This window comes from Larus michahellis, chromosome 4 (genome assembly GCF_964199755.1).
Source record: "Larus michahellis chromosome 4, bLarMic1.1, whole genome shotgun sequence".
NCBI classification, from domain to species: domain Eukaryota; kingdom Metazoa; phylum Chordata; class Aves; order Charadriiformes; family Laridae; genus Larus; species Larus michahellis.
The window spans coordinates 4,183,809-4,206,788 of record NC_133899.1 but is presented as its reverse complement, the minus strand read 5'-3'; the positions used below and the strand labels follow the sequence as shown (position 1 = coordinate 4,206,788).

At 45.7% G+C, this 22,980-nt stretch overlaps 1 protein-coding gene across 4 annotated transcripts; it reads left to right on the top strand.

Moving 5' to 3' along the window:
• Positions 1 to 380: 380 nt before the first annotated feature.
• WFDC1 (WAP four-disulfide core domain 1) lies at positions 381 to 16,932 on the top strand. Of its 4 annotated transcripts, none has more exons than XM_074582812.1 (8): positions 381 to 507; positions 1,801 to 1,951; positions 8,216 to 8,411; positions 9,007 to 9,090; positions 10,975 to 11,115; positions 12,313 to 12,354; positions 13,156 to 13,230; positions 14,184 to 16,932. In XM_074582812.1, exons 2-7 carry the CDS (start codon positions 1,829 to 1,831, stop codon positions 13,212 to 13,214), a joined length of 645 nt encoding a protein of 214 aa, XP_074438913.1. In that variant the 5' UTR covers positions 381 to 507; positions 1,801 to 1,828; the 3' UTR covers positions 13,215 to 13,230; positions 14,184 to 16,932. The 4 variants fall into 4 exon arrangements, with proteins under 4 accessions (XP_074438913.1, XP_074438915.1, XP_074438912.1 ...); XM_074582814.1 differs by lacking the exon at positions 381 to 507 and adding an exon at positions 1,263 to 1,351; XM_074582811.1 differs by lacking the exon at positions 381 to 507 and adding an exon at positions 1,299 to 1,483.
• The last annotated feature ends 6,048 nt before the right edge of the window (positions 16,933 to 22,980 follow it).

Sequence of the window (22,980 nt, the reverse complement as noted above, 5' to 3'; positions counted from 1 at the left end):
GAGGACCTCCTTATATTGCTGCAGCTGTCAGGGAGGTGACTATCCCCAGTTTAACTCTTCATTCCCTTTCCCCACCCTTCTTTCCCTACTTTCTGCCCGTAACAGGAGTCCCTACTTGGCTTTTCTCACCAACTAAATTCGCTGGCATGAACTGAGCAGGTTTTGTTGCTCAGAAGCTTTCTACAGCAGTAGAGATGCGGACAGGACTGCCCCAAAGCAGTTACTGCTAGAAACCCTGTAAGCCCCTTACCTTTAAATAAATAAAATACATTCAGTTAAATACAGAGCTTTTAAAACCCGCACCTCACTTGTTCTTCAGATTCCCCTCAACATATTCTGGCAAGCTTGGAGATGAAATCCTTTGGCTACCACCTACACGCAGCTATCGACACTTAGGCATGGATCAAAGTGACTCGCCACAGCTTTCTGGTATAAGGAAGAATTGGAAGATCTTTTTGTATTTGTGCACAAGGTCTGACGCTGCTGTGCGGACCCCTCCTGCAGCAGGTATACAGTAAACCCAATGCATCCAGCGAGTCTCTACCGTGGTCTGCGAGGCTGTACTTGGGGAAAATAGTAAAGGCAAGCCGGGCATAGTGCTTGTATCTCAGCTAGCTTTGTGGTTCCGATTCTTCCTTCATTGCAGGTGGAGGCTGGACAAGCTGCTGGAGGAAAAATTTATGGAGGATTATAAAATAAACAGCCCCCACATTTGGCTCAGGAAGCCCTGAACAACATTACTGAAGGCTGTGAAAGTATATGCATGCATACATATACATTTACATATACATATACAAATACATATACATATGTATAGATGTATCTATACTCGTGTAAATGTAACAGTTACCCTGTTCTCGTACTTTTGCTTTGGCACCTGCCTCTGTCCCCATCCCAGGCAGGATGCTGGGATGCTTTCAGCCTGATTTCATAAGTCCATTCTTGTCCTTCAGGCACTTGGGTGTCTGAATGGCCACGTCGGTGTCTAATACCCCACGTCCAGCCTCTCCGTCTCTCCCATTGTCAGGCACAGGCTGACTCATGTCCCCTTCCTCACTTTCCATTTGGTCATGTCATTTGTAAATGGTCTTCCTTCCCTATTCCCCACCCATGCATATGGATTTATTTTTTCCTCAATGGCCACGTCTTCCCCTTCTTCGAAATCATTGGCAGAAAGCTAACGTCAACTTGGTTTAATTAAAGCCCCTGCATGTTTATCATGTCTTTAAATCATTTCCTTCAAGCAATCTTCATATGAAGTTATCACTTTGTCAAAACATGATCCAAAACCACAGCTCGGGGCACAGTGGGAAGCACACAAAGGGAGAGCCGAGTAGCTTGGAAAGTTTGGGTGAGCCGTTTGCTAGAAGCTGCCGAGCCCACCCCTCCAAGACCTTTATTTCCCCCTGCGGCAGCTGTCATCTGATCCCACGCTTTGGCTTTGAATGGGGCTGTCTGAGGATGCCAGATGTTGGGAACAAAGGTCTAAAAATAATCTTTCCAAATAATCTTCCCATCTATCATTCAAGGAGAGCATGTGCTTTGTGCGAACATGTGAGCCGAGAACCTGATCTAACTTTGAGTAAAGAAGTTCAACAGCAGCTCCTGGCTTCTGCTTGTGGGCTCCTTTTTTTTTTCTTTTTTTTTTTTTCCCCTTTCCCTTCCCAGAAGCTGCGCAGCGAAAAGCGGCTCTCACCAGCGATCAGCGCTCGCTCTCCCTCCCTCCCCGGCTCCCTCCCTCCTTGCCAAGACTCTGAATCGTCTGGATCCTGAAAGCCTCCTTATTTCACCTCTCCTTAGGAAAGTGGATTCCAGGGTGCTGTCAGAGATGCGTTTCTGTAAAAAGATCTTCACTGCAGCCTTGTGCGTCTTAGTTTTGCTGCCAGATTCGGGCTGTGCAAGGAATCTCTGGAAGCGTGCTCTACATCTGAAAATGACGGAGAAATATGATGTGAGTAAACTGCAGTGGGGCGATCTGGGGGGAGATGGGAATGCTCACTGTGAAAAGGGAGTTTTCTTTACGTGTGTGTATCATTTTAGAATAAGAAGTATTTGAATCTGCAGGCTGTCTCTTTATAAAAGGGTTGCATTAAGTTTCCCAGGCTGTACTAAACTTTTGCCACCTAGCTGCTGCAATGGGAAACTTGGAAAGCATGCTTGGAACAGCGAGAAGACATTGGTATGGCAGCGTCACAGCTTTTCCTAGAAACTGCATAGGGCACCAAGGGAAGGGTGGATGGGGAGAAGGGGAATGCAAAACCTACATGTCTGGGGATAGATTTAGTGAAATAACATGATTTATTGCTTAGAGGAGGGTTCCCTGCCCGGTTCCTCCACTGCCTTTTGGGGTAACTTTGGGTAAATGTCTCCAACTCCTGGTGATACTGTGTGCTAGAGGGATAGTGGTATTGCCTGGGGTTTTGTAAATCACTGGAGCACAGAGACCTCCAGATCCACCGTGTCGAGTAACGTGCTGGTCACCTAAATGGGCATAAGGAGCTGATAGAGAAATCCCTTCTCGTGGCTGTGCCTTGCCTGGCATGTCCTCTAGGAGCAGAGGTCCCCTCTGCTGCCCACACCCTGGCAGCCCCTCAGGGGCACCGTCTGTCCCTGCCCGCTTTTGGCAGACCTGCGTGAGGTACGGAGCGCAACCCCCAAACCTGCAATGGTACTCGGAGCAGTAGTGCTGGAATTGAAACTGAAGCAGCAACAGGTTACTGTGAGCAGAGAAAACGATGGTGCTGGGTCTTGTTCTGGTGTGTCTGGGACAAAAGGCCATTAGAAATGGCCATGGAGGAAACAGGGAGGGGGAAAAAAAAGATAGCTTGACTTTCAGGACATGCTGTTTAGAAAGAAAAAAAAAAAGAATCTGAAATTTTGACTTACTCCATTGAAGTCCCCTGAGAAGCCAGCACTGATCCAAGGCTTCTGCCCCTTGAATCGCTCAGGTGCAAGCCCCAGCCAGTCCGTTTTCCCGTGCTCAGGCTTGATTGCATCTCCCAGGCATCGCATGTGCATGAACAGCTCCTTGACATCACAGAGGGATTCCTCCACCTGTTTTCTGCTGCTGCATAAAAAAGCTTTTAATTTAAAAAGGATCTCTTTTTTTTGACCAGGACATCTAGAGTGATGTCGGGGGACAGCTACGTTTGGTTTGTGCAATTGCTGACTCAGAAGTGTGACGTGTCTTTTGCCCGCGCTGAATGAACTGAAATAGGGTGCTCTTGTCTCCTTGAAATCTTGCAGAAAACATTGTGCTAACATTTGAAAGGCACCCCAGTATTTTACAACAAGAAATTTTCTTCGTTGTAGCTTCCCTTGGGACAGGGTATCGTCTGGTTTGCGCTTTAATTGGAAAATGGTGACATGAAGAGCTGTGTTGGTCAGAATCACTCACTAGAAAGTGTATTTATTAGTATGTTCTTCTGTCATATTTCAATGTGAAGCTCAAATTCAACAGTAGCTATGAATTAGATGACCCAGAGAGATAGGACGGGAGCAGAACAAGAATTTACATGTTGATCTTCAGATAATGTGCTCTGTAGAGGCACAGAGCCCACTCCCCTGAGGATATATCCTCTTCTTTCAATCTGCAGCTCTTCAAAGGACTGTTTTTTCTGGCAGCCATGAACCCAGGTGCTACTGCTCTGGCAAGCTCAGCCAGAATTGCTCATATTGACAGAAACATCTTATCTAGGGAAAAAAAAGCGCTTTTCTTTTTCCTTCTCCTCAAAGCCTTGTAAGGAGGAAGGCGTCCGCTCTCCATCCTCTTATCCACCAAGAGTCTGTTTTGGCAGCCCCTCTTGTTTCTCAGAGAGATGCTTGCTTTTCTACCAAATGCTCTGTGTTTCCTCCAGTTCAAAAATCAGAGGCTGTGGGTGGAACAGCTGATTTGTGAATCACTTGGACAGAGGGGTAACAGATGGATGTGCTCACGGCAACGTGCAGCCCTGCAGGAGATGGGCCATAGACAGCCCTATGGGACCCCCAGAAGGACGTGGGCAAGGTCTGCAGGGGGAGGAGGTGGTGAGGGGTGGGGAGTTGACTGAGAGTGATGTTGTCTGAGTCCAAAAAACCTGAGCCTACAGTAGGAGGAGTGCATCCACCAAGCTGCTGGCTGCAGAATGATGAGCAGGTGCTACGATGAGGAGCTGGCTTGAGGTCTGGCCAGGAGTTTTTCATTCAGAACTCTGAGGAAGGGCGGGTGGTTGGCAAGGAGGGGTCAAGCGGGAAAGGAGAAGGGAGAAAGAGGAGAGGGAATGCAGCGAGAAGAAAAAACTGGCAGTCACAGTGGGATGGAGGAGCTGGGCTTCCAGCTTTTAGCAAATCCATGTCTTTTACAGCCAGAGGGACGCTTGTCAAATTTAGTGATTTGCAGCTGGTGTTGTGCAGCCCCTGCACAGGCTGTGGACTCTTCCCAAAGGGCAGAGGGAGGGACCTACCTGGGAGCGGGCTTCAATTCATTATCAAGACACCCACACGTCTATTGGGAAAACCTGGGGCAGTCTTGATTTTATTCCAGTCTCAACTGCATCAATCATTTTAGAAAAAAATCCAGCCTTCTTTTAAAGATTTCCAGAAATGAAGAAATCCTTGCAGCTGCTGTAATGTTCTTCCAGAAATGTATTTACCTCAGCCTCCCCTTTGAAACCTGCGTGCACACATATAAATCTTGCACTGTATTCCCTGCTTTCCAATCCTCTAATCACTATTGTGCATCTTCTTTGAGCCCACCCTAATTTTGCAACAGTCTTCCGGTACTGCAGACACCAGAACCAAAACTACGCATCCAGAGTCAATACCAGGAGACTATTATTCCTATTATTTTTGTCTTTTCCTTCAGATTATTTAACCTTCCTTCAGTCTGTTATTTGCAACTTTGATCACCGACGATTTGTGTTTTTCCAGGTCTCTGACAGAAATATTGGAGGGCTCTAAATTCCTCCCGACTGTGTATTGTTTCAGAGAAAAGGTGGTTTATGGCCAGTGTTTGGAAATACCTGCCAGGGGCAGAACTGGTGACTGGAGGCTGGGAATAAACCTCCCGCGTGGTCTGGGGGGCGGCCATGCAGAATATGAATGAGCAGAGAATTGCGCCTTGACACAAGCCCAGGGTCCAGTTTCAGGCACAGATAATAGAAGAGAGCTGGGATATTTTGGAGGCAGGCTGCATCCCACAGTTACTATTGAAAATATGAGAGTGAGCGATTGCATTCAGCTTTGTCCTAGTCATCTTTACTGACCTCCAGGGTTCCGCGGCTGAACTCTGAACTGTTCCCCTTACTTTGTTTCTGAGGCTCTAAGGCAGATATTGTCATTAAAATGATTTCAGGATTCTCCATGGGAAAGAGAACTTTGCCTCCTGCATTGAAAAATATACTTAAAGGAAGAAATTTTGATTGTTGTCACAATCTGTAAAAATAATAAATGTGAGCTATGCTCAGAGCCAAACTGTGAATCCTGGGAGAGCCTGTAACCCATACCTGGAGACATCCTTAACCAGGCTAATTTGGGAATGAGGGAATCCTGTTTCCCACTGGGCTGGTTTATGCATACATAAACTAGTGGCAAGGGTTTTATTAGATCAAACGCACAAAAAATATTTTTTGTCCGTGAGGTTTTGAAAGAAAGGGGTTCAGAGCAATAGGACATGAAATGGGCAGGGAGGTCATGAGGTGCAAGTTATTTGGCTAAAATTGTTATATTGTTCCCAAACGGAAATCTCATTCGTTGAGTCAACCGTTCATTGCAGTTTTGGCTTCTTGGTTTCCGAATCATCTGTGAAGTAACTGCAGTAATTGTTGGTTGTTGTTGGGGGTTTTTTTTCATGGATCCATTATTTTCAGGTATTATTTTTGTCACATTTCAGTCTGCAGCTGACATTTCAATTAATAGAATAGTAAACGGTGACCTTCCAGGACGAATGCCCCTCCAACGAGAAAACCTGTTAAATGTTTGGAACTGCATAGATTTTCTGTTAAATGCTCTCTTATATCCCAAAACTATACTTAGTCTAAGCATTTTCTCTATTTAAAATACAACATCAGCAAAAAAAAGTTGAACTTGCAATATCTTCAATTCAAAAGCACGTTATTTCAAAACTGGAGCGTTTTCAGCTTTTGAGGAATGGGATGACGTGATAGTTTACACCTCGTTTTACACTTTAGCCTTGAAAAATCATCAAAATTAGGAAATATTTTTTTTCAAACCTATTTTGTTGTTTAAACAGCCTATCAATTCTTGGCAAAACAACCTCATGGAAGGGATTTTGAGCAGTTTCTTGTTCACTGAACAGAAACAACTAAGGAAAAAGCAAAAGAAAATTGTTTATTGATATTGGGAACAGGGCAGGAGGCTGTCATTTGTGGAAATATTAGGAATTCTCTGTCCCACACACAGACACACACGCGCGCGTTATTTAACCTGTTATAGATAGAACCAGGATATGGATTTTCTTTAACGTACACCTTGTAACAGAAATGAAAACTTTTAGTCATCCGGACTTTTCTCTGTACTTCTGCATTGGCTGACACTCAATGGCTGTGCAACCAGGCAGCGGAGAGACTTTGCTGCTCTCCGTTTCCCCCTAGCTATGGCTCAAAGAACGCAGGTCAGCTTTGGTGTAAAAACCACCCTTATCAATGCAATTCTACACGGTGTACCATATGGAATTTCTCACATCAATACCACAAAAAATGTACATTGTTATTTTTTTTGTCCCTTGGGATTGCCCTCATTCCCTACATTACAAATTCTCCCAAGGGAATGAAGATGATCTTGTTTTCACCGTTGTGGATAATTGATTGCTGCTTGGTCACGCGTAGCAGCAGAGGCCAGCGGTCAGTCCCCAGGGCAATGGACCTCCTGGGGCCTCTCCTAGGACATTTTCTTGGACAGTTAAGTGTGGGGACATGCTGTTTTGCAAAGGCACACATGCTCCACAGGAGCCGTTGGGAGATTTCAACAACGAGGATGTAGCAGCATGTAGATAAAGTGGGATATTAGTCTCACCCCAAATTTCTCCATAGCCTGATGGTGAAATTTTCTAGAGACCCCCTCGGGGACAGTTGCACCACGTTGTTTCTTGGAAAAACCACCCCAATTGTTCGTCACTGATTTCGAAACACAACAGTGATGAGGCCAAGTACGTGTAGGGCTCTCAAACTCAAAAGTCTTATAACGAGTGCATGGCAGATCTCGCTTCACACTTTGGGCAAGATGCTGATCTCTTTTAAGAGTACAAATCCAGAATCCATTTTTTGGTTTGACTCGAGCTGATTAATGTGTGTTAATTAATCTGAGAACCGTTCGGCCTTTCTGGGTACGTTGTGCGGCTCCGGGGAGCTGATCTCCAGCCCGGGGATGAGTAGTTTAGCCGTAGGTGAGAAAGGAGTGGGCTCGGTGATTCACCTCTCTGCCGGAGGGACTTCCTTCTTGCTAACATGCTGCCAGTGTGAATAATACCTGAATGCTGCCTCTTATAAATGTTTCTGGTAAAATCCTGTGCCTGTTAATCCACTTTAAAGCTCTCTTGTCCTTTCGGTGTGCAGTGAGCAGCTGGGATCCTCTCTGCTGTAGTCAAACACAGCCTCATTTTCTTTGGGATTAAACTGACATCACCCACCGAGATCTCGCCCAGATCACCTCATGTTTTAGAAATGGCTTCTAATTTAACAACCCAGGACCCCACAGTGGGCAAGCTTGAAAGACTTTGTACCACTCCCCTATAAGTTCTGGTCCAGAAGAAGGTGATGAAGGTAGAAAGAGGAGGCAGGTGCTACATTAGTTCCAGGTCCCTTTGGGGACATAACCTTAAAACAATACAGCGTCGTCATTTCCCCTGCTTTACTATCAAAGTGTTTTGGTGTGCTCGTCATGATGATGCCTGGAGTCTTTCTCTCTGTTTTCCGGACAAACATAAAAGACTTTAAAGGATTTTTTTTTACCTCCTCATTGTCATTACAATAACCTTAATTATAAAATGAATTCCACACAATAGTTTGGTGGTTTGGTGTTTCCAAGGCAGTGAGCTAAGGTGATAATACAGCTCACTCTTCAGTGTGCTGAAGACAGGGCTGGGGGAGCTGAACAGTTAATTCTCCTCTCTAATGAATACTTGAAAACCACTTTGAAAACCCCTCTTCTGTTTCAACTGATGGGATGTTTGGTATTCACCTTATGCCAAACCTTTGTTTCCTTTTCTTTTCTTTGCAAGGATTATGAGTACCCTCTTCATTCTCACAGTTCCCACTACCAGAAGAACGACCGCTGCCCCCCACCGCCCCAGACTTTGCCCGACCGAGCCTGCGAGGTGCCCAGCTGCCGGTCAGATTCAGAGTGTGAAAGGCACAAGCGCTGCTGCTACAACGGCTGCATTTATGCCTGCCTGGAGTCCGTACAGCCACCGCCAGGTAGAGTGGACCCAGCGATCAGACTGGTAGAGGGAAGCATGCAGAAACGATGGTAGTCATCCCCATGTGGATTGGGTCTCGGATGGGAGGCATGGTTTGAGTGTGAGTTGAGAATAAAGCTTCAGTCCCACACTTCTGATTTCTGGGATGATTGCTGAATCAAAAAATTATCTAAGGCCAGCTAGTGTTGCATAAATTCCACCAGCACAAATGCTAGAAATCATTTGAAGCCGTTTATTTTTCCTTTGGATTATATATTCAGGAAAAGAAGTAATCCCAGTCTGAATTAGTGCTCACAAACGTGAGGCAGCCATCTCATCTGATCCGTGCCGTGGGAATGGAGGATGGGAAACCACAGCTGCTTTGGCCTTCATGGCACCAGGTTCTTGTGGCCCTGGATAACATCCGTGGCTCTCTTGCCACTGGGACAGCAAGAGCATGAATGTTAGGATTTTTCTGAAAACTAAGATCCATCTTTCAGGAGCCTGGCAGCCTCGTCACTGGCTGTTAGAGGAAATTTGTGACTTTTCCATAACTATGTGCCCTATGGCTACTCCACCTTGACTCTGTGGTTTCTTGTTTCTGTCTTTTACAGTTCTAGACTGGTTGGTTCAGCCCAAACCCCGCTGGCTGGGAGGAAATGGGTGGCTTTTGGATGGCCCAGAGGAAGTCTTACAAGGTACAGTACATATCACTGTCTTCTCTTCTCTGTTCTTCTCTGGGACAGGTTGCCCAGAGAAGTTGTGGCTTCCCCATCCCTGGAGGTGTTCAAGGCCAGGTTGGGTAGGACTTTGAGCAGCCTGGTCTAGTGGGAGGTGTCCCTGCCCAGGGCAGGCATGTTGGAACTAGATGATCTTTAAGGTCCCTTCCAACCCAAACCATTCTATGATTCTATGATCTGTAATTATACGAAGGCACTAAATAATATATTCATCATACACAGGGCTTGCCAGGAATGTTGGGATGCTGGGGCTGCTGGGGTTTGTCTGGAGTTTCCATAGGAATAAGACTATGTGGTGCTGGGGGCTAGCTTCTGGTGCAGTAAATCAGTTGCTTTTTATGGATATGGCTTGTCCAGCAGAGCACTAGGAATACTGCATGGAAGTGGAACTTGAAATAAGTACAAATATATCTTTTTTTAAGACAAAGGCTTTGTCAGCATACATGTATTTTCTGCCAGCTTCCTGATAGACTGTGGGCGGACTTGGATTAGGAGACTTTTTAATCCAGAGTGGCCTCATTGCACAGATGCCTTGGGCTGGGGCTGGGGCTGTGGCTCTTGGGTCTGAAGGCTGCTTTGAACAAGAGCCCTGGCAAACTGCTGCAGAGTTGTGTCAAGCTGACATGGAGCTGGGAGCATCTAAGCTTGGGAACTGCTAATGTGATTGGGCTTTTCAGGATAATTCCATAGAGAAAGGTCTTTTAATGAATTTTTTCCAAAACCTCAAATTGAGACAAGGAGGGAGTGGGGAGGTGGTAAGAGTTTTCTTCTACGAGACATTCCCAGATGTATGTATGCCTGATGTTCTTAATTTCTTCACGGAAAGGCTATTCCAGCTTTTGATCAGACACAGGTAGTGCCAATAAATTACCCTCTTTGGTTTTATACAGATGGTATCAGGCTCGCTGAACCTTGACTCTCATCTATTATGGAAACTCCTAGTTCTTCAAGAGAAAATTCTGCCTCCAGCTCACTGGAGTTGCACTGCTAGAAATAAGATAAAATAGGTTCCTCCTCATCCATCCTTGTCATGCTTATATTATTTGTTCTTATCTTAACACCTTCATCTCAGCTTGAGGGAGTAATTAGTGAAATAAGAACCATCAGTCATGGCATGAGAATTACAGCAGAGGTCCTTGAAATTAAAAACCTGGCAAATGAAAGGGTGGAGCGTCCCTGTGTAGTCTGTATGTTTAATGGACACAAACACTGCCTGTGAGTCCTGCTTTGCTGTCTTATTCTGCTTTACACTTGCTGGATACCCAGGGTCAAGGCAGTTAAAGCCTCCGTTTGTAACAGGGGGTGGTACTGCCTTGCTCCGGTGTGAGTCACAGCTGAGGTTTAAATTCATCACTAAGTTAGTGGGTGTGGAGCAAAGAACAAAGCAGCAAACTGACAGCGTCCTGGTCACGTTTCCCTGATTATTATCACCCAACCTGAAACACTGGCTGGAACAGACTTATGGCTGCTTGGAGGGTATAGCTGCTTGGAGGGATGACCCATCAGTGCGAGCGTGGTGGGCAGGGGTGGTCTGTTTTCACTGCTCTCCAGCCCTCGCACAGACCTTGCACAACAGGCTGTGGTGAGGGCGTCCTTACAGGTAGTTGGGCTGACCTGCACTCCCCATATCAGGTGAGACGCGTCAGTTTTTATGTGAGGTGTGAACTGGATCACCTGCTCTGCCTGGCTTCTTTGGAGGTGTTAGCTCCTTGGTACCCTTGCATGGGAAGTGGTCTGAGATCCTGTCTGGAGGAGATACAGAAGAAGGTGGTTGTCTTGTCATATTTTGGTTACCTGTGTGTGTTAAAGCCATAATTTATGACCTGCAGGCTTCTTTTGCAGCTGAGGCCTGCAGTACCACTGAGGACGGAGATGAGCCTCTGCATTGCCCCACAGGCTACGAATGCCATATCATCAACCCGGGTAACACGGCTGAAGGAATCCCTAACAGGGGCCAGTGCATCAAGCTGCGTGGAAATCCAGGTCAGTTAACTGGAAATCTCCCTTCCTTTCTCATTCTGTCATGCAAACACCAGTAAGGGACGGTGTGCTCTCACTGGCTTTGAAGGAGACCTGGTGGTACATCTGCTCTTCCTGGGTTTCCTGGGCAGCCCAATGTCCCACGGCAGTGTGTGACAGCCGGGCTGGGAGACAGTCCCCACTCTGCGGCAATCTCAAGTCTCTAATGCCCTTGATGTTGGCTGAGCTCTGTGAAATACCCAAAGCAGGGGACATGCTTCTTGTTTGCTCTGTATGCCAGTGTCCTCTGGGATTGTGTAAGCAGAGCAGGTAGTAACCTGCATGTGCCATTATTACGCAGCATGAAAAATAGAAATATTTCTACATTACTACACACTTAACTAAGAAATAGGAGTTTCAAATTGCAGTTTTGACTTCTGCATCCAAAACGTTGTTCCCTTTGTTCTGCTGACACACTTGCCCAAGAAGGGAACTTACACAGTCCAAGCTATTTTCCAGGAAAGCTCGTAACATGTCTAGGTATGTGTAACTTCATTGAATGGCAGGATATGTGTCTGCACTGGGCTACAAATCTTCTCAGTGTAGAGACGTGAGACAACAGTTTTGCCATCTGGTCACTGTAAAAGCTAGGGGCAGCATCAAACCAGATCTCTGAACTGCTTCCATAAAAGACCAGGACTTCTTCCAGGGCTTTTTGATCATCTTATTAATTCTTTGATAACTTTTTCTTTAATAACATCTGTAGTAACTAATGTAATGTATAGCTGTATAGCTCAGACACTAGGTATGTCTAAGAGCTTAAATAACAATATAAATGGTAAACAGAAAAACCTAGCTGGAATTTGAATTATGTAAAACACTAATAGATGGTCTGAAATTTGACCCACATTTTCTTTCACTGGAGAAAGTCTGTGATCCTTGACTCATAGTTACTGAAAAAAACATAATGTGGTAGTGGCCAGCAATTAACCACTCTCAGGGAAAGTGAGTTGTGTCCGCACAGTTGAATAATCTAAACAGTTTTATAAGAGGTTTATAGCAGCCTACGCTACTTCAGCTACAGAAATCTTTTATTTTCCTGTTTGTGAGGTTATTATTTCTGTATCTGTAATTTCTTTGCGCTGCACACAGAAGGCCGTAGTTTAACACAAAGGGTGAAGGCTGACTGGATACGTTCTCAGTACGTACCTTCTTTTTCAGATGGACGCAACCTGAGGCATAAGTATTACAAGGAATATTTTGGTAAGCCACTGGCATGAAGTGTTTGCTCTTATTAAGCCTTATAGTTGCTGCATTGCACACAAGGCATTTGCTGCTTATGAAATGAAGGTTTGTGCATAGCAAAAGGACATACTTTAGTCTCAACTCTGTATGACTTGGTCAAAAGATCTTATTTTAAGATCTGCAATGCCCTGGTTGTAGACTCTTGAGAATCATTATCTCCAGCTGTGACATACTGTGTTAAATGGTGCACCCAATCCAATAATTTTTTGTTATTAAATATATTTCTGGAGCTTTGTTCATGGTGCAGGACTCCTTGCAGATGAACGCAGAACTCTGTCAAAAGCAGCGTCTTTTGCCAAGAGCTTGCATTGTGGTATGTGATAGGAGATGACTGGAGCCCAATGAAACAGTCATCTGAAACTACAAGAGGTGTCAGGTCCCTTGCACAAATTGGTTGACATGGGCCTCAAAGAAAGGAGAAGGATCTTCCAGAAGAGCTCTTTTCTCAAGGCTTCAAAGCTCTTGTTTTCTGCTAATTCTTGGATCCAGAGGGGGACAGTCAGATCAGATTGGAACTGGTATTGAGATTTAACTGGGCAACATCTGTGATATGATAACATTTACGAACAGCTGAATTCGGCCAGTTTAGCTGATAAAACTATGAGAGGATTTCCTTTCCTCTGTCCAGAAGGCTACCACAGCCCTCCCAGAGAACTGCTAAATAATGAGACCAGTAAAACTGTACTGCTTAGAGGATCTTGAAGAAACATTTGCCACAGACTAACTGAAAATCTAACTTTGCTGGTATTTGTGTTACAGGAAGCAATTCCAACAATGTGGTCGGCTACGTGAAAAACCAACAGAAGCATTTAGGCTAATCAGAAGTGTGCCTGGGTAAGTGTCCTGTGAATAAAGGGAAAGCTGGGCGAAAATAGCTGGTGCTTCGTATGCAGTTATTTTTAAAAATGGTTGTTTGAGCATGAAATTACCTCCCTTACGCCAGCATGAGGACAGCACCTTAAAACTACGTACAGGTGCATACCTCAAGGCTCCATGAATTGAGCTGGAACACCTATGCCAACAAACAGATGGTGCTGTAAAAGTGTCCCAAGAACCTGTGGCGTTGGCGATGGAGCTCTGCAAACTGTCCGTGGAGAAGTTGATACCTTTCCCAACTCTTACTCTCCCCCTCCCACTTTTTATTGTAATTTCACAAGATGCACCTGATTTCTTTGAAGAACCTTTGCCTTGTGGGTGTTTAGAGGTTGGAGTGATTGTCGGGATGAAAACTAAATGTTGCAAAACTTTGTGAGCCCTAAACTTTCTGTTCAGGGGCTTTTTCTAACGCAGCTGCTCCTGCAAGACAAATCAAAAAGCTCTTTATTCTGGACTGATTGCAATAAGGGTCGGTCTTGCAAATCCTTAGGCACATGGGTGATTTTGTGGGGTAACTTTATGCGTGTGAACAGTGGCACTGGACAGTGTCACCCACTCATGTGAGTAAATGTACTTGTATCTGGCCAGAGCGAAGCCGGCTGAAAAAGCTCCAATCATTTTATCAGGCTTCGAATTAGGCGAGAATGAAAATATTTGTTATACCAACGGTTCTGTCCCGAGAGAGTTTTCTCAACACTTTCAGCTTCGCTTTAAAACTAACTTGAGCTTAACTGGCAGTTAAGAAAACAAAGCAGTTCAGTGTGTCTTTTGTGTACCTACGTCAGGCTGACTGTTAAGATCACACAGCTACATAAGGACAAGTTCTGTGCAAACATCCCAGGAAGGATAAATATTTTAATTCCTTTTTTCTTTTTTTTTTCTTTTTTTTTTTTGGTTTGATTTTCACCCAGCTGGACCATTCTGTTAAGCAGCTGTCAAGGAATGCTTTACCCAGCAGTATTCTGTTTTGGAAGAATTCTGGTCCCAAATCTCCGTGAGCACGTCTCCAGCATTATCCCAATCCCTGCCCAGCAGTGATAAAAAGACTTCATTATTCAGGAACAGGATAAGTCTAGATTTTAAGCCTATCAGCAGGGGGAGAAATGTGATCCCCTGCAAGAAACCACACTGTTTATCAGCTGCCCTTCTACCCGTGAAATGTAAATACCTCTGAGCAGATCCCTATAAGCCACAGCACCATTATCAGGCTGCCGGAACAGAGCTTGCCCTTTCTGTGCGTATTATGTGACTGATTCAGATTTCATGACCATGAACATAACTCAGTATTATAAAAATGAAGTGACGTCAGGATTGTACCTAACTATCATATCTAAGTTGCGTTAAAATAGGCAAGAATGTAGGACTAAAGGGGCTCCCTGGATCAAATCCAGCGCCTGCCTGTCCCGAACAACTACAAATAAGCCTTTTCATAAGCTTAAAGTTGGAAGAAACCTGCAGGTTTATTCTTTTCCTGTTGATACCAAGGGTTCACCAGGTTCAACACCCAGTTTACAAGGCTGCACCTGAAATCTTAAGAATTTGAGGAACTCTGAACTAGGAGCAAAACAGGTTTTATAAATTATTTTTTTTTTAAGTTACTTTCCTTTACCTTCTCAGTCTGGTGAGCTGCAGATTGAGAGCCAATGTTGGAATAGATTTCTTTCTACAATATCTAAGCAGACACGCTTGTGTGCCAGTCTTGTGAAGTTGTTGGTTCTAGCCAGCACAGTTAATACTAACAAAATGTACGTCTGTGGTTTCGTACCTGCGAAACCTCAGCAAGAGGGCTGAAGTCTGGATTATTTGTTGCATGTATTAGAAAAGAAAAAGCAGGATAAATTTATGTGATTAAAAGGATTGCCTGGCAGATGCGCAACTGCTTTTTGAAAGTCCTGTACCTTTATGTTGACTTTCATAAATCCTTAAGGTCAAGTAACTTGCATTTGGGCCTTACAGCTTCTTTCGGCTGTTTGGCATTATAAAATGGAAAACACATTTTCTACGAATGTTTTCCTTTTCTGTGGCAGTCCTAAAGGGACAGTTGCATTTCATTTTGACAAATCTGCCAGAATTGCTAAGCAAAAGCAGCCATGTACGCTCCCTTGTTTAGTACGTGTCCCCATCTGCATGCATAAAATTAGCATTTTAATATGCAGAGTAGTAGCGGTGTATATAAATACCCAATTCACAAATACAAGCGCCTGCTTCCACCCCTAAAGTATGGGGTTTTTTTCCGCTCACCAAATGTTTTCAGCCAAAGCTAAGATGCCTATAAAACACTTGATACTTTGCACATGACTTTTGCAGCTGGAGAGATGAAAGGTGCCAAACTGCCCTTCTGTTTCCTCTCACAAACAGGCACGCTCCTTGATGCTTTACAGAGCAAAGGAACAGATGAAGGGCTCCACGTTTTCCTAAATATCTTCATTTGTTGAACTCCGTTCACTTCTTTGTGCCTTTGTTCCAAGTTCTAGGCATTAAATGCAACTCGCGTATTCGGACAGAGCTATTTCTAGGATTTTATCATATACAATCTCTTAACTCCTGCTGAGAGACAGGAGTCCGTCCATGTTTTATAGTTCCAATCTCAGTTTAGGCCAGAAACTTGCTGCTTTGCCACTGACACTGCTTGACAACTTAAAGCAACGCAGCTCATAATGAAAGTCTTAGTGCAGCCTCGCTCCTTGGTGCTGCTCAGCGAAATGGGTTGCTTTTTGTCAGCGTTGCTTTTTGTCAGCGTTACTTTTTGCAGAAAAATCAAATGCTGATTAAATGAGCAAAGCACTTCAGTGGTTACTGCTAAGTCACAAAGAGCTAATGCCAAATTGTTCCGTTTCAAAATAAAAAAAAAAAATCAGTGCCTAAAACCATCAGAGGATCCAGTTGAAAAACATATCTTGAGCATTAACAAATTTGCAAGATTAAAACTCCAGCTCTCAACCTGTTCTTGCAAAGCATCCAAAAATATGCTTCATTTGAGCAGACACATTCACTTCAGGGACTGCTTTGTTGTAGCTACAAAAGCACAAACCTGACCTCCTTGCTGGATGGGATGCAAAAGGAATTTTTAAAAAAGAAAATTGACAAATTCATAATTTGTTGATGAATTTCTGTTTACTGGGTGTTATCAAAGACATCACCCTTCCTTGTGGTGCTATAATGCTTGGGGTGTTTTATCAAGTTAATTCTTTTCAAGTTATTAATTGTCAAACTCGGAAACAAAAGCCACAAAAGAGACTTGTCTAAATGCTGTGTTTTCAACGCTGACATCCATCACACGTTGAAAAGAAAACACAGACCAAATGAGTTGTCCTCAGCTTATCTTCTCGCCAAAGACGAATGGCTTGACAACAGTCTTTTGAAGCACAGTAGGAAATCACTAACGTAGGTTGTTTTTAATGTTCCCCTGTACACTTTAAAGCATGTTTGGTGCTATAACAGACTTCACGTGTATCACTGTGTGCTAGCGATGCTCCTGGCCTTCCGGATCCTCGAGCGCTGCCGGCGGTGCCACTGGAGCTGCTCTGCCTTGCAGCAGCCGAGGATCTGCGGCAGCCCCAGGCAGACCCTTCCCGGTTTGTGTCCCCGGTGCTTAGACGTGTACACGTTCTGCCACTTCGGTGCTCAATAAAAAATCAACCAGTGTATTTTTCAACTCCGCCTAGTTTCAGTTGTGTGTTCTTGACGTACGCTTGGCTTTGAATTATGAAAAAAAGGACGAATCTTTCAAATCTTAGTTGTTGGAAGTGCTCAGAAACCATACGCGCAGGGAGACAAAAGTCATTTTGTCCTCTGGAAGGGAGGCGACAGACCCGCAAAAAACATCTACCACCAGTGTCCCCTTCTAGAGGTGCCACCTTTGTGGGTCAGAAGCTCACTCGGTTCTTGGCACCTTCATTTCTATTGCCCAAACAGGAGCTGATGGACACTACTCTAAAGAGGATAGTGATGGTGACCCAAGTAGAAGGTGATCCTTTTATTTGACTGGGCATTTTCCATGTTGATTCAGAGGTGTTGTTCAATGCCGGATGGATTTGAGCTGCCAGCTCAGGCAGTTTGCAGTGCACAAGCAGCTGCTCAGAGAGCTTTGCAGGAGGCCAAGGCTTGCTTGAAGGGTGGAAAAGCAAACCAAGTCAGAGGCCAGCGTTGGGCTGGTGCCTACTGCAGGATACCAGAGCTGAAAGAGGAGCCTGGGACTGAGAGGCCGGGCAGCTGAGCACTGCATTTCCAGGAGCAGGCAAGACTTCACTGTCCCACCAGCTCCACCCACACCAGTCTTGCTCTACCTGCTCAGCTGGAGAAGGTGAGAGTCCTTCTGCATTGCTTCCCTTCTGCCCTGAAACCATAACAGAGAAGTCACAGAGCGACAAACTGCCTGTAATTTAACCCAGGAGGGAAGAGCAGTGGGTTTCATTGCTTTGAGAAGTTTTCTGTGGTTTTCAAGAAGACACCATCTAGCACTAGGTGTCAGGGTAGCTCTTCAGTCTGGCAGTGAAGTCATCCTTGGGATCACTAGAACTTCTCATGGCAACGGTCGTCTGGCCTGTTTGGATGGGGAGATGTCTGTACACAACTCTTGCCTCCTCATGTGAAGTCTAAGGTGAATTAAGTACCTTGGCTTTCAAAAGAAGGATCTATTTGGTGAACATCACAAATTATGTTTTCATTTCAACTTGTTTCCATGTTAATGCAAGCAAATATAGTTTCTGTTGACGTAGCTGGCTAATGGTCTTTGTGGAAAAAACGTTGTGTGATCTCAGGCATCATCTGCAGATGACACTGAAGTGCTATCGGTGCATCTGTGAACTCAGCAGCTGGAATCAACAGGAAAAACATTATAACAGATCTTCAAGAATTCAGAGGTCTGCGTTAAAGCCACAGCATGCATCTCTAGGTTGGCAATCTGCAGAAGTTCTAAATACAAGAATAAAAAAAAAATGCTGTAATTTTGACATGCCTAGTTCAGACCTTCATTCAGCTTTATAGTCCAGAAGTGTTTTGGTTGCCTTCAGGAAGCTGTTCCATAGTTTCATGAGCAGTGGAGAAGCCTACAAGGTTGAGACAATCCCTAGAAGAGTCTTTGGAGACTGACGGTTTCTCTGTGCACACTGCATAGCAGGGATTTGTTCATACACGGGGGTGTTTACCTCTCCCACCGCACACTGTCTACGCAGCCTAGGTTTTTCTCTGGAGGTGGTGTGAGGTGAGCATTGCTCGTCTGTCTGTGGCAAAAGGATTTACAGCATCATTTAGCAACCTTCAAAGATAAATAGAAGAGACGCCTATTGCTGGTGAGTCTACAGAGGTAAGTCCTATTTCTTCCCATTATTTTCTCCTTCTTGTTACCTTTCTGTGTAGACAAAGTAGAAAGAACCATGGGAGAACCTGTGCAAGACAAAAAAGACCTTTTGACAGTTTCCAAGACAGAGATGTGGATGGTGGGGCTCATTTCACCCGGCCTGAGCCGCCCCACCAGGTGATTCTCCCAGTTTCAGCAGCAGGGCTGTGCAAACAAATTTAACAGAGATTTAATTAAATTCCCCCTTCCTTCCTGGTGACACACCTTGGGACAGACCTAAGCATTTTATCTAGCCTTTATCAGTAGCATTGGCAAGATAGAAAAGAACCGTGACCCAAAACTTTGTTCTTTGCTTTTATAACCAGGAGCAGCGGATGCTTTGCTCAGGGGCCTGGGAAAAACCCCACCTGAAAGCAGAGTCTTTGGGTTTTTGGGTAGCAGCAAACTCAGTAAATCCTACCCATGCACCAGAGTTTGTTTCCCTCAAGGTGGCACAAGAGGAACAAAAGTGTGATGAGCCCTGGTCGTGGTGAGAGAAGCAGGTGAAGGAGCTGCCAGGTTTGAACTGAAAGCAGCACCCTGCCCTCACAGCAGCAAACTTCTGGGCTCACGTCATCTCAGATTACAGCTGCTTTGCTGCATGTGTCTTCATAACAGATAATTTCTAGTTAAAAAAAAAAAAAAGTTTCCCAAATAACCTGCTTACACCTAGAGTCTGACCCTGAGCTTTATTATCCAATTAAATAGGAAACACTATAAAGGTACTGTAATTGGGCTGTGTGTTATGTTTTTATAGTGTGAAAATCATGTCTTATACTGGAATGAATAAATACAACTCGTATTAGTGTTGTTTTCATAGTAGTCTTGACTCAGTTTATCCCCGGTATTTTCTGAGCTGTGAGATAGCAAAATACATGAATTTTCCATTATATTTCCTAACAGGTAGAAGTCAAAAGCAGCAAGAAAATGAAACTTCACCCCGCTCAGCAATTTTGCAGGATGTGTGGAAAATAGCCAGCAACAACTACATTTTATTTCTGCATTTATTCGATTTCACTGGTGCTCAAATGTAATTTCATGTTACAGAACCGAATGGCCGTGAAGAGGACAGACAGGGCCGTGGTCCTGAGCCCAAACAATACTGTTTCTCCAGAGCTGCAGGTCTGCTGGATAATAAACCACAACACACCGATTATTGTGGTGTGTTATTATGCTCATCAACTCGTATTTCTTCTTTTCTATGTCCTGTTTGTCTCGGTATTTTTGTCACAGCCCTGACTATAGCATTCTCCCTCCCTCGCCCGGCTGGCAGGGAGTGCCTCCACGCCAACCCAGGATGTGGCATCTTGGCCCGTCTCCACGTTGCGTAGATTCTGGATTTTGTTCTTCTCCGAGTTGCGTACACAGCACTGAGCTCCATGCGGTTCCACAAGCAGCAGCTTTTTGCCAAGAGGAGGAAGTTAAATAAGGAAAGCATCGGTGAGAGCCTGTTGCCCCATTAGCCATATTGTCATCAGTGCCTGGCTAATGAGAGCCACACTGGGGACTGTGCAGTCCACGTGCACGTTGCGCACAGCAGAGCCCCAGAAGGATGCCTGGGCTCCTCACAGGCAGCAGCTCCCCTTGCCATATGCCGGCTTCACGGACGATGGCTGAGGTTTCAGGATGAGAAAAGCAAGAGCAAAACCAAGGAATTTTTTTTTTCCTACCTGCTTAGGCAGGGGGAAGGTGGTTTTCACCACTTTTCTATCAGAGACACGAGGAACGAGTCAGTGTGACCCCAAGGCTACAACTGCTACAAACACATTCAGATGAACAGAAGAATGCAATTCCTCGCCAGGCAGCGCCTGCTTTGCCTTGCCGGGAGCAGGGCCGAGCCAGCTGGTGGTGCTCCAGAGCCTTACGAAAGCTGCAGAGGAGGGGGACCAGTTCGAAAGCGTATGTGAGCTCGGAGGTGTTTTGCCACCTAATTCCCATGCATTTCAGTAAGGCCTAGATCTCTATACACCTCTGGGAGCCTGGGCTGCCTTCGAGTCCTGGCTAGGCACCTTCCCTAAACGTGCATGTGAGCTGCCTGAAAATCAGTGCCCAGCATTACCCCTGGATATTTTCCCATGGGAAGGAGGGCTGTTGCAGCATTGCAGGAACTTCCTTCATCTGCCTGACGCATCCAGTTTGGGTCATTAAGAAAGCATTTCCCAATCAGGAGCCGAGGGAGTTAGGAAGCCCCAGCTGTGTTTTACAAGAGCCCGGATATTTGCAGGGTGTTTCCCAATCACTTCGCTTTCCCCTCGGTCTTTGGAAAGAAGCCCTCCCTCCAGACCACTTCAGTGGGACACGGTGTGTCGCCTGTAGCAGCTAGCTACGTCGTGCTGGTGGGGTGTCCCATGGGGCTCGTCAGCTTTTGCTAGGAGACGCAGACAGGCAACACTGAAATACTCCGTGGGAAAACACCAGATTGATGGAAGTTGACCAGGTTTTGGGTACCATGAGCTGTCACACAGGTAAGAGTCTGGGATCTTGGCCCCATCATGGTCCAGGTATCACCACCTCCACTGCCCCAAAGGTAGGAAGGTGGCATCTGGATGTCCCAGGAGAAAACTGTTCTCCTGCAGAAAATTGCACATATGTTTTTCTGTGGCTGGGAATGACATTTATTCCCTCAATGCGTTTTTTACTGTCAAAGGAGGATCTTAATCTCGTAGACTACACCTTAGAGACAATTTAAGCCTAAGTGAATCCTGTAGTCATGATGCCTGGGGGAGGATGTCAGTGTCCTGCTGCAAAGCAGAGCACAATGCTGCCTGACAGGCGGCTATAAATCTTCAGAAAGGATGTAACTGGTTAACTTTAGCCATATGTTGAGATCCACCATGAAAGCGCTTCCCTCTACTGAAGGAAAGACTGTGTTTTTTTAATAAATGAGCATCACAAATTCACACATCACTCATTTATGCCCTCTCCCTGATGTGAATACTTCTAAGTACCGGCGTTGTGCTGACTGGAGCATTTCTCAAGGAGGATTTCTCCAGCCGGGAAGTTTACAAACAGGCTGGGCAGAGTATGTAACCTGTCTTGCCTCTGCACGCAGCGGCCTCGGCAAAACAACCTCCCTATCTGCCTGCCCGAGATGTGGCACCCGCCGACGCTCCTCCCGCAGCAATTTTTCAGAGGGCGGAGGAAAACATAGAGCTGCAAGACCTCAACCTGCTCTTCAGGTGCCCGGCCGTGCACGCACGTTGGGCCACCTCACCCCTCTATCAGCCACGGCCTTAAACACAGACAGGCTTTCCCTGGCAGGGATTTGTGGGCGAAGCACCCTGCGCGGCTGCTGGAAGAGCGCGCAGCCTTCCTCCCTGCGGCACCTGCGGCCGAAGGCGTGACTTGGCGGCAGGTAATCGCTGCCTCTCCCTGCCTGTAACCATAGCCCCGCGCTTGCAGGGGAATTCGAGCCAGCGCTGCCGGCAGCGGGGTGGCCTCATCCCAGTGGCCCCATCCCGGTGGCGCTTCCCACCACTGCACAGTGAAGATGGTAGAAGGAGGTTTCGCCAAACTCTTCCAGAAAAGGTCATTTTTCCGCTTCGCGCAGAAATATCAGCCCCTTGGAAGCGGCGAGCCGGAAGAGGAGGTGAGGATTGCCTATGCCTCTTGCCTGGACCTGCTGAAATAGTTTGTAATTGGGGTTAACTTTGTCTAATTTGTCTGCTTTGTCCCACCGGTAACTCGATATCGCTGCCGTTGTGCTCTCCTCTCTCTGTGCCGAGTCATTCCCTGTACAACAGGGGACGACATTAATGATGTTTACCAGGCAGCAGGGTGAGATGAGGATACTGGTTTCTATGCGATACTCCCAGGACGTATACATATATCTCAGGCCAAAGTCCTGGCCAGGAACGTTGTTCTCTGCACTGAGGTTCAAAATGAACAAAACTCGCAGCAGAGCGATGGCCGTGTGGTCCATGGGCGCCGTGTGAGGCTTGGAGCACTTGCGCAAAACGCGAATGCTGTCTCAGCAGACGGGTGAATGAAGATCAAGGCAAACTGTCCCCAGGGGTAGCCCCTGCCGCTGGTGCCAGTCGCTGACGGACGGGCTGTGACCCCTTGGGCCATCCTCTGTGCCACTGCTGCTGCCATCACGGGTAACGAATGGCCGAGAAGAGCTTTAGCTCAGACCTGCAGAGTCCACTTGGAAATAATGCTTTCTTTTCTTGAAAAATGCTGGTGTATGAGCACTGATTTCCCCCTCCCTGCTTTCACTGCCTCTCCTCGGTGCAGAGGGACCACAGAGTGGCCAGGGGTGGTTTAGGTGACACATTTGCTCTTCTCCTTGTTTTTTCACCACAAAACCTTCAGGTCTGGGATTATCTTATTATGATATTTGCTCAACACAGGGATTTCCATTGCTTAAG

What these genes read in the sequence shown, in the direction of transcription:
- WFDC1 (XM_074582811.1), top strand. Translation starts at nt 1,446, where the DNA reads ATGGGGCTGTCTGAGGATGCCAGATGTTGGGAACAAAG. An exon ending in CCCAGAGGAAGTCTTACAAG is followed by an intron (nt 9,091 to 10,974) that starts GTACAGTACATA and finishes CTTCTTTTGCAG; the next exon opens with CTGAGGCCTGCAGTACCACT. An exon ending in GTATTACAAGGAATATTTTG is followed by an intron (nt 12,355 to 13,155) that starts GTAAGCCACTGG and finishes TTTGTGTTACAG; the next exon opens with GAAGCAATTCCAACAATGTG.